General features: G+C 44.1%; 1 protein-coding gene across 3 annotated transcripts in view; it reads left to right on the top strand.

Moving 5' to 3' along the window:
- Positions 1 to 1,065: 1,065 nt before the first annotated feature.
- E2F7 (E2F transcription factor 7) overlaps positions 1,066 to 10,950 on the top strand; it is a 42,321-nt gene continuing 32,436 nt past the window's right edge. For 2 of the 3 annotated variants that reach the window (XM_032170804.2, XM_032170806.2), the window contains exons 1-2: positions 1,066 to 1,265; positions 1,974 to 2,066. In XM_032170804.2, the coding sequence (XP_032026695.1) occupies positions 1,974 to 2,066 (93 nt within the window). In that variant the 5' untranslated portion in view covers positions 1,066 to 1,265. Of the gene's footprint in view, positions 1,266 to 1,973; positions 2,067 to 6,022; positions 6,490 to 10,950 lie in introns of those variants that run through there. The other variant, XM_032170805.2, reaches the window with a different exon arrangement.

Genomic DNA, 10,950 nt, shown 5'->3' with positions numbered 1-10,950 from the left:
AAAAATATTCTATACTAACACAAAATGTTAATAGTGAATGAAATTGGGTGATGAATATATGGGAATTCTTGGTACTATCTCAATTTTTCTGTAAATTGAAAACTTCTAAACAATAAAGTCTATTTTGTAAAAAGTCTATCTCTACCAACATTCATATTTTAAACGAGAAACTGTAGGATGAAAGAAGTGAAACATTTAATACAGATCAGTGGTGTTGACGAAATTTTCTAGACTGTCTCCCAGAATGCTAGTCCCTATTGCAAAGAACTACGTTTTTATATAAAGCTTTTTCCCTCCTAATTATTTGCAATGTGCCGAAAAGGAAACACCAAAAAATATTTCCGGATTTGCCATACACACACACACACACACACACACACAGACACACACACAAAGTTAGCAAAACTTCTGGTTTGGCTTCCGGTCTCGTCTCCAGGGCTAACTGGCGTGCCATCTGCTCGCGGCAGAGCGGTAACCATGGTTCATGTGTCACACCAGCGTGCGGTGTTAAGAAGTTTGCCCCGGCAAGTCTGGACAACTCCGCTTCCGCACAGGTTGCAGAGGGCGGGCGGGGATGGCGGCAGCAGCATCCAGAGGGTGTAGATCGTTCTTCCAAACCCCATCTGCTTTCCTCCCCTCTGGCTGTGCCCGGGGTCCCCGGGCGCGGCAAGCCGCGGGGACGTGCGCGGGTCTTCTATGCATAACAAAAGAGCCCTCCTCCTCCTCCTCCTCCTCCTCTTCCTTCTCCCGCCGCCCCGCGCCGCCCCCACCTTGGCTTCCCGCGGCCGCCTGGGCCCGCGTCCCCAGCAGGAATTGGCTCCCGGGCCCGAGGTTTCCAGGTACCCGGAAGGGGAGGGGGCCGAGGCGGCAACAATTGGGCGGGTGAGGGCAAAACGCGCGGCTCGGAGCGCCAAGACTCCGAGGGGCGGTGAGCCAGGGACATGCCGCCGCACGATTGGCCGGGGCCGCCCCGCCGGCCGCCGCTGATTGGTGGATTCTCAAATTCGGTCTCAAGGCGCCAGAGGAGGTGTTTTAGCGGGGACTACGATCCAGGCTGGAGTCGCGCTCGGCCGGTCTGAGCGCTGGCGCTACCCGGACGCCACGGGGTCCCCGCCAGCCCAGTGCACTCGGCGCGGGGATCTGCGCGCCTCGCTCTCCCTTCCCGATGCCGCCGACCGGCTGCTGATCGCCGCACCACCTTCCCTCATCCGCTTGGGTCCGTGGAGGTCCCTGCAGAGGCAGGAAGCCTCCTTCGGAAAGCAGGGGTAAGCGTGCGGCCCCAGCGCCGGTGGGGAGGCGGGAATTGGGATACGGGCACCCTCCCGCCCCGGCTGCCAGCCTGCCACTCCTCACGTCCCCCGGCTGGCGAGGGCTCGAGGTGTTTCTGCCGGGAAACCCGGTGCGCAGAGGGTGTGCCGGGTGCAGCTCTCCCTCCGGCCCGGCAGTAGAGGGAATTTGCCCTTCCCCACAGCTTGGGGCTTTCATTGGAGGAGTTTATTTGGGGGATCTGCTTGGAGGCCTGGGAAGGGGCTGCGCTCAGCGCTGAGTGGGTTTGGTCTAGCGATCGGGTTTCCTTCCCCCGATTCAAAACCCCTCAAAGCCGAATTCCTCTCAGTTCTTTGCGCCAAAATTAACTGACCTGGAAGACCCTGTACTTTCTGACAGATTTGCCCAACACCCTTCCGACTTGGTAACTTTATTTTGCCATCTAGCTTTTCATAAGGAGTTACTATTTTTGTAGATTTTTTTTCTTCCCAGATTTTCAGTATTACTAAGCACACTTTAGGTGTTTGAGTTTGTTCGTGTGAGTTTTAGAAAGCTGAGGGTGGCTACAACTCCTGGAAATGCCCAGGATGTGCTTAGGGAAGGGGGAATTTCATATTGACAAACAAGTAACATATATGTAGATATTTTTGTTTGAGGAAAAAGTACCTAATTGCAAAATCATTTTCTAGTGTAATTGTGCATTACAGATGGAGGTAAATTGTTTAACACTAAAAGACCTGATCAGCCCCAGGCAGCCCAGACTAGATTTTGCAGTTGAAGATGGGGAAAATGCACAAAAGGTAAGCAAACATAAACACCTTAGTTTCTAACATATTAAGGATGGTGATGATGAATTCAATTAAGTGTTCCAACATGCCATTTGTATTTGTATTTAAGCGTAATAATTAATATTGATAACCATTATAGAAACATTCTTTTTTAAAAATAGAGCCATCCAAACCATTATTGTTGCAATTCTACTCTCAGATATAGTGGGAAAAATAGGCAAGGTTACATGTAATGTTGTAACCAATTTATATAAGTCAAAAATATGCTGGCTACAGCAATCAAAGTTTATAATACAGTTGTCAAGGGTGGTGTAGCTAATGCTCTGTAGGAATGCTAAGCCTCAGTTCCCAGGAAAAGACCTTTGCAGGCATAAATGCTGGATTATTAAAGTGCTGTGAAATGTCTTCATACCAATGAACTAGCTCCCAGAGACTGTTCCATTCACCCAAGGGTAGACCTGTGCCTACTATATAGGGAGATAAAGTGGCTGAACTCATCAGTATATTCTGAATATTTTACCATACTGTTGCTAGTTTTGCACTGAGCCATTACCTTACATTTTGCATCCCTTGTGATTTGTAAGACCAAGGTGTTGTTTTCAAGAAACATTACAAAGTAAACTGGCCATAACAATGTCTAAACTATCTGAGCATTTTTAGGCAGAGGCAAATAGAAATAACAAACCAAGTTTTAGAAACTTTGAATATAAATCTGTGAGTAGCAACTTGGATATTGAACTTCTCTGAGCTCCTGGTCTTATTTTTAGGCTTAGCATCAACAGTGAAAATCCTTGGTTGCAAAGCAACCCAGGCTCATATGAGCCTTTGAAGAATACTTGATAATTGCTAATTTAGGATAGATGCGAAATTGTATGCTCCCCCATCTAGGGATTTTTTTTTTTGTCCAGCATTTTTATTTATTTTTATTAGGTAAAGAAATACGGTAGTCCCCCTTATCCACAGGGAATGTGTTCCAAGACCTGCAGTGAGTACCTGAAACTGTGGATAATAGTGAACCGGATTGCCATTAGTTGGAACACATTTCTGTTTATTCTGTTTATGTTTTCCACCCCCAAATTTAGTGCCTTTTCCATCTTAACTAAGCACTTATGTACCATGGCTATAACTTTTGCAGTTTGGGGTATGACAGCAAAACTAGCATAAATTTCTCATTCATTCTTTATGATTTCACAGATAGGAGACTAATTCTTACAGTAGATCTTAGCAACCTCGGCGTACAATTTTTTTCTTTCCTTAAGTCAAGAACGTTCACCTTTTCACTTAAAAGAAGCACTTTATGGCTTCCCTTTGGCATATCCAGATTGCCAGCATCACCACTGTTGTGCTTTGGAGCCATTATAAAGTCAAATAAGAGTTACTCAAACATGAGCACTGCAATACTGTGACAGCCAGCCTGATAACACAGTGGCTGCTTGAGCAGGTAATATCTACAGTGCAAATACGCTGGACAAAGGGGTGAGTCACATCCGAAGCAGGACGGAGCAGGATGACATGAGATTTCATTACACAGAACTGCACACAATCTAAAACTCATGAATTATTTCTGGAATTTTCCATGTGATATTTTTGGACTGCAGTTGACCACTGGAAGTGAAACCACAGATAAAGCGAAGATTACTTAAAGTGGCCTTTTTTTTTTTTAATTATCTAAGTCATGAGGGTGGAAATGCCCAAACTTAAAGTGTATATTCAGAGTTTTGGTTTTGAGAGTTTTAGAGCAAAACTTTGTTTTCCTTTCCAATTTGTATGGTTCAGCCTTGAAAAAATATATATCCATACATTTATATAACGTCTAAGTCAGTGCTTTACTTCTCTTCCTCTGGATCAATGACTTTTATCAAGTACCTTCAACAAGGACCCTTCTCTAGCATCAGCAAGTGCTACTGTGTCCAGTTGAGCTTTCACATTCTAATGTTTGTGGGGAAAAAAAACTCAAGTGACTTAAAGAGATTGGGAAAGCAGTGAAAATGTTTGAAATAGCATTTATGAGCAGGGATTATGTCAACTCAAATAGAAGGCAAGAGATGAGAACAGGGTGCTTCCATAGAGTTACTAGGAGGGGCTTCTGTCTGTCTTTTTCATGCTGCTATGAAGTAAAGGAAGGATGCTTTCTAGGGATAATGAAAACATGGGGTTTAAGAGCCAAGGGGTCCTGGGTTTGATTTCCTACTTTGCCATTTATTAGCTATGTGACCTAAAACAAATATACTTAGAAAGTCTTTCAACAAATATTTTTGTTCCAGATGCTGGGGATATGGTGATTTAATGAGTTTCCTAATCTCCCTAAATCCATTTTTTTTCCATAAATTGGAATCAATATATATAATACTCCCCACATTGAGTTTTTGTAAAGCACCCATAGGCACATAGTCTTCACACTGTTTTGAATCAGACTGATAGCCTAAAGATGAGCATGATGTCCACCCTGCCCTCAGTTACCAGGGAGACTTTCAGGGGCCCAGATGTAAAACTATACTGTGATTTGGTAAGTGCTATACTAGGAGTAGGAACAAATTACCTGGGCAGAAAGAAGAGGAGGAAATAAATTCATGGGAAGTTCAGAGAGAGTTAAAAAGCTTCACAGAGGAAGGAACATTTGGGCTAAGCCTTAGTGGATGAGGAAGCTCAACCTACAAGAAAGCAAGAGTGAACGAGATGGACATTTTAGGCAGAAGTAACAGCATGAGGTGTGAGCATTCAAAAAAATGTTCAAGAAATCAAGAGTGGCTCTAAGCTAATGGTGCTGAGTTGTTCCTTCTTGGAATCTCTCTGGGGAATACCTGGAGTGGTGTCTTGCTGGATCTGCGGTCATTTAGAGGATTTCTTTCTTGGCCATTTGCCCATTGGTCAAGGTCTATATGTACTGTATTATGCATGCATCTTCTTACCAGTCATGGAGAAACTTTTCTTTAAAACATAAAGGAGTTTCCAACTTCATTACCCAAAGTTACTATGCCTCTTACCTGTTTACGATGCACTTGAGACAACAAAAGTGGAAAACAGTCTGGGCCAAAGAGGCTAGGAGATTGTGAAGGAGCTAGCACTTGAGCTGTGGCTGGAAGGAAGGAATACTGAGTCTCAGGCAAGTAGAGAGGAAGGGAGTTAGTGAAGAAGTAGAAATGAGCATGGCATATTTGGAGACAACGCCCAAACTTAATGGGCATGGGTGTTCTTTGAAGGTCATTCATCTCTCTTGGGAGTGGGTGAGAAAGGTGAGTTCAGTTTGGAATATGTTTGTACCTGTGTGATTTATAGGTAAATAAATATGTGCAAAAAGCAGCAGGTGGTCTGATTTTGGAATTCATGAAAGGTCGTAATCAGGTCCGAACAGGAATTGTCAGCATACAGGTTGATTTTAAAGCTCTATACGTGAGAGTGGCAAATAATGAGAGAGCAGCAGAGGGTTGTCTGTGGACTCTTGCGGTTTGGTTTGTAAGAGTGAAAATAGAAGGAGGCTGAGAAGGCACAATCAGAAGTATGAGAAGAACCAGGAGAGAAAGAAACAGTGGTATCTCACAAGTGAAGGGCTGAGAGTTCTGTAGAACAAAGAATAGTCAACAGTCTTAACCGCTGCAGTGAGGTCAAGTAAGATATTTTGCCATTGACTTGATCTGGCAACTGAGAGGTGATCTGGCAACTGATAGGCTATCAGTCTGATTCAAAACAGTGTGAAGACTATGTGCCTATGGGTGCTTTACAAAAATTCAATGTGGGGAGTATTATATATTGATTCCAATTTATGGAAGAAAAAAATGGATTTAGGGAGATTAGGAAACTCATCAAATCACCATATCCCCAGCATCTGGAACAAAAATATTTGTTGAAAAAAAAAAGTGCAGTGGATCAGAACAGACTGGTAGTTTGAGGGACCCCTAGGAGGTAGGCAGAGGAAACCCTCAGTGTGGATTGCTTCTAGAAAGTGTGCTCTGGAAAGGAGAGTTGTTGGTCCATAGCTAGAAGGAGACACTTTCTAACATGTAGTCGTTGCAATGAGACTTAAACAGTAGACAGAATTTCAACAGGCAAAGCCAGTGGCATTAAAGAGGAAGTGGTGGTGTGAGCACCAGCTTAGCTGTGATAAAGTTCAGGGCAGGTTTGAGTAGCAGGGGGACTGTTTGGGCAGAATGTGGGATGTGCATGAGAGGGAACTGAAAAAGAAGTTGGCTAAATATGGCCCAGAGCTAATATATACACTTGACTGTGTATATTGTTTGAGATAACATGATGAAAGCTGTATCAGACACAGAAGCAGGACTAGAACCAAGACAACGAAGACCTTTCTATGGCAGCATAAACTAGTTTACCTATAGTCAGTGTGCTGGTGTTATTAGTAATAATAATGAACATCTGTATAACACTTCACAGATGACAGAGTGCTTTTACCTTCTGAGCTCATCATCACAGCAACTCTATGGTAGGTAAGCCAAGGTATATTACCTCTATTTACATATGAGAACTAGAGGGCCATTTCACAGGACACTCTAATGGAGGGAGTGATTTCCAGGGTGTTGCAGGTTAGATTGCCTGAAGCAGATCTTACCCAGAGGTTAAGTGTGCAGGAGGTTTATTAGGAAGTACTCTTGGGATCAATGCCTAGGGAAGGGACAGGAAGGCATGGAATTGGACAGAAGGATAAGTGGAGCTGCAATACAGTCACAGTGGAAGTTACCCTCTGGGGAGTTCTAGGGCAGCCATCAGAGGAGTCCAGAGTTGGGGCAAGGAGGCCTGGCTTTTTTTTTTTTTTGGAGACAGAATCTCCCTCTGTCACCCAGGCTGGAGTGCAATGGCGTGATCTCGGCTCACTGCAAGCTCTGCCTCCTGGGTTCACGCTATTCTCCTACCTCAGCCCCCAGAGTAGCTGGAGCTGGGACTACAGGCGCCCGCCACCACGCCCGGCTAATTTTTGTTTTTGTAATTTTAGTAGACATGGGGTTTCACCGTGTTAGCCAGGATGTTCTCATCTCCTGACCTCGTGATCTGCCCACCTTGGCCTCTCAGAGTCCTGGCTTTTATATGTCTGTGCTACTTCTACCAGCCAGTGAGTACAGGAGAGGCTTCCCAGGAAGTGGTGTGACCTTGGACAAGTCAGCCGTCTTCAGCCAAAGCAGTCCAGTTATGGGATGACTGTTGGCATTACTTCCAGCAGCTGGGGAATGAGTCATGTCTGAAGAGATCAGGGTGCATCCCAGCATCCACTCCACAGCTAGGCAGCCTTGCTAGAAAACCTTGGAGATAGATACTTTCATCTAAATTCCTCATTTTATACATAGGGAAATCTGGGCCCAGACAGAACGAACAGTTGTCCGGGATAAAAAAGATACAAACAGCTGGGACACAAATGAGGTTTCCATTGCAGTGCCCTTTCCACAGCCGTATATGCTGTCAGCATAGCAGGACAGACAGATGGAGCAAGGTGTGACTAGATTGCAATTGACTTTCTGTCCACCTGAGACCTTAGAAAACAATTGGCTTGGCATTTTTTTTCTCTTGATGTAGAGGTGTAATTCAATCATAACCTACCACATGACCTAGATCCCCTCCTACTTTGAGTATTCAGTAAACTACAGTGAAAATATATCAAAGTATATGAAGAAATAATCCATTCTCAATTGCTCCCTCGCTAGAGAAAAAGTAACTCTGTTGGAAGCAATGGAGAAGGCGTGTAAATCTCTGTCCACCCAGCATGCCTGGACCACACCCGCCACCATGAGGATACCTTTTGGAATAACTCATCAAAGCACAGTGTTCTTTGAGTACCTGCAGTGGGCAAGGCATTGTGCCAAAAATTGTGATGAACAAGATATGTGGAACTTGCTTCTTGACCTTTTCAAGGGCACAGTCTTGTTATTGAGACAAGACACACATCCTGGAAGTTAAATAGCAATATGATGTGCTGTAGTATATTTAGCTCGAAATGCCAGAATGAATGGTAATAAAGAATAGAAAAGAGGGAAAAGATAACAGCTAAGTTTTATCGAGCGCTCACTATATGCCAGGAACTAATCTCATAACCCTTGAGATTGGTATTTTTATGAACTTCATTTTCGGTTGAGAGAAAAAAAGTATAGTGAGGTACAGGAACTTGCCACACTCACCCCTGCTGATAAGTAGCAGGGGTAGGTTAGCTGGCCCTACATCCTGCATATATAACTATTTCCCCATGCTGCCTCTCCCTAGGTGCTAGTGGGGATCAGTGGCATGCTGGGTACCTTTGGTTGGAGCTGTGAAAAAGATAACTTCCTCCCAGTTTGTACCCAGGACACAAGCTCATTTTTATTGTATTTTATTTTTTTTTTGAGATGGAGTCTCGCTGTCGCCCAGGCTGGAGTGCAGTGGCACGATCTCGGCTCACTGCAAGCTCCACCTCCCAGGTTCACGCCATTCTCCTGCCTCAGCCTCCCGAGTAGCTGGGACTACAGGCGCCCGCCACCACGCTTGGCTAATTTTTTTTTTCTATTTTTAGTAGAGGCGGGGTTTCACCATGTTAGCCAGGATGGTCTCGATCTCCTGACCTCGTGATCCGCCCGCCTCGGCCTCCCAAAGTGCTGGGATTACAGGCGTGAGCCACCACGCCCGGCCGAGCTCATTTTTAGATGCAGAATTTCAGAAAGTTCTGCCTTCAGCTATTTCTTGCATACCAATGATTTTACACTGAATGAGGTCATAGGTGACCTCAGGCAAGTTATTTGACTTCTCTGTGCCTCAGTTTCTTCATCTGTACAACGGAAAAATATTAGTGCCTATGTCACAGGATTGGATGAGGAGTCAATACGTGCAAAATGCATGAAACAGAGCGTGGCACATAGTAAACAGTAATTTCCCTTGAGAATTCACCTGTAGATGCCTTTATCAGACTAGCACGCTAACAAGGACTTGTTAAAAGAGGTGGGTAGATGCAGCATTCTGGGTCGGGTACTTACTGTAGTATGAGAAATCGCCACTTCCACTGACTCCTCTCCTTCCTCTTATACTAGGACCGAATGTTGCCATGGCTAGCATGCAGCTTCTGCTGATACAAGGAGCAAGAGTTGCCTTGCCTACACAAACTCCAGTTTCTCCCAATATTTTACCTCTTCACACGTTGCTCATTTATAGGAAAACACTTACTGTAAACCCCTGCTCAACCAAAATCGAAGCATTCAGTAGCTATATGGAGTGTACAGGGAAGAAGTGACAGAGAACTCATCTACCTTTATAATTATATGAGACACTATTGACTGGAAAGGAATACTACAGAAAGAGGAGAATCTTTCTGTTTTGGAATATTGAATTATCGAATTCTCATATTGAATTTTTGAAACTTTTTTAGGGGAAAGAACTTGTTAGTTCCAAAGGTGGATTCTATATACTTAGTCCTTTTTTACAATGCGCCCATCATTAATCTTTTCTTAGAATTATTTAAGACAGTCTACCTCAACAGGTGGTCTGGAGGCAGATGCTATTCCACAAACTATCACCAGGGTGCAAAAAATTAAGAACGGAACTTGGGAGTTAAGCACCTAAAAACCTCAGTAGTCTAGATGTGGTGGCTCATGCCTGTAATCCTAGCACTTTGAGAGGCCAAGATGAGATGATTACTTGAAGCCAGGAGTTTGAGATGAGCCTTGGTAACATAGTGAGACCCCGATGTCTAAAAAAATTTAAAAAGGCCAGGCGTGATGTCTCATGCCTGTAATTCTAGGACTTTGGGAGGCTGAGGCAGGAGAATCACTTGAAGCCAGAAGTTCAAGACCAGCCTGGGCAACATGGCAAGACCCCATCTCCACACAAAATTTTAAAAATTAGCTGGGTGCAGGGGTGTGCACTGGAAATGGTGTGCACACCACTGTAGTATGCACACCACTGGAAATCCTAGCACTTTGGGAGGCTGAGGTGGGAAGATCACTGGAGCCCAGGAGTTTGAGGCTGCAGTTAGCTGTGATCATGCCATTGCCCTCCAGCCTGGGTGACAGAGTGAGACCCTATCTCCAAAAAATAAAATATAAGTATTTGGGTGTAGTGGTGCATGTCTGTGGTCCCAGCTACTTGGGAGGCTAAGGCGAGAGGATTGCACATGCCCAGGAGTTTGAGGCTGTAGTGAATTATGATCACACCACTGTACTCAGGCTGGGCAACAGAGTGAGATCCTATCTTTAAAAAGAAAAAAAAAAAAGGAAGAAAAATAAACCTCAGTAGCAATTCAGTATTGCCACCATATCTAAGCTTATGATTAGTGGTCTCTTCTTGTTGAAGAAGCTGTGGGTCAGTCTGAGTGACAAACTCAAATGGCAAATCACATCTGGTGGGAGTTGTGTTGCATATTAGTCCTATGAGGTAAGGTCACATATCAGTTTGCAGGAGTTTAGAAATCTAAAAAAACGAGTCCTTTACCATGGGTAGTTTGAGATGCACTGCTCTAGGAGAATGACATTAGAGAGCTCTCTAGGTTGGCTTAAAATGTAGGATTTTGTTGGATGCTCTTCCATTAACTGGTCCTGCTACTAAGTGCTGTATTAGCACTGGTACACATTGAACTACAGAAGCATTGTTGCTCTTCACTAGTCAATGCAAACTTGTAAGTAGTGTTTTAAAAAAGATGACACTTAGAAACAATATGGACTCAACCCACATTGGCCCTCATAGTCCTCGGCTGTTGTAAACATGCAACAGTAACAGATACGTTGTGATTTCTCTTACAGAGATACCATGAAAGATAGGTGTAAAAGGAGTAGCAGAGTATAATCTACTTCTCATTGGAGCCACTCTTCTTTTCCCATGACTACTTTTCCTTAGTCCTATCCTGATACTTTTCAGCCCTAAACATACGGTCCTATTTGTATTTTCAAGTCTTAGTGAATATTGGGAACAAAGTGTACTCTTAGCTGTTACCTGCCCT

The sequence above is a fragment of the Hylobates moloch genome, unplaced genomic scaffold (genome assembly GCF_009828535.3).
Source record: "Hylobates moloch isolate HMO894 unplaced genomic scaffold, HMol_V3 SCAFFOLD_12, whole genome shotgun sequence".
Lineage (NCBI taxonomy): Eukaryota > Metazoa > Chordata > Mammalia > Primates > Hylobatidae > Hylobates > Hylobates moloch.
The sequence above is the reverse complement of the archived record's forward strand: the minus strand, read 5'-3'. Positions and strand labels throughout refer to the sequence as shown.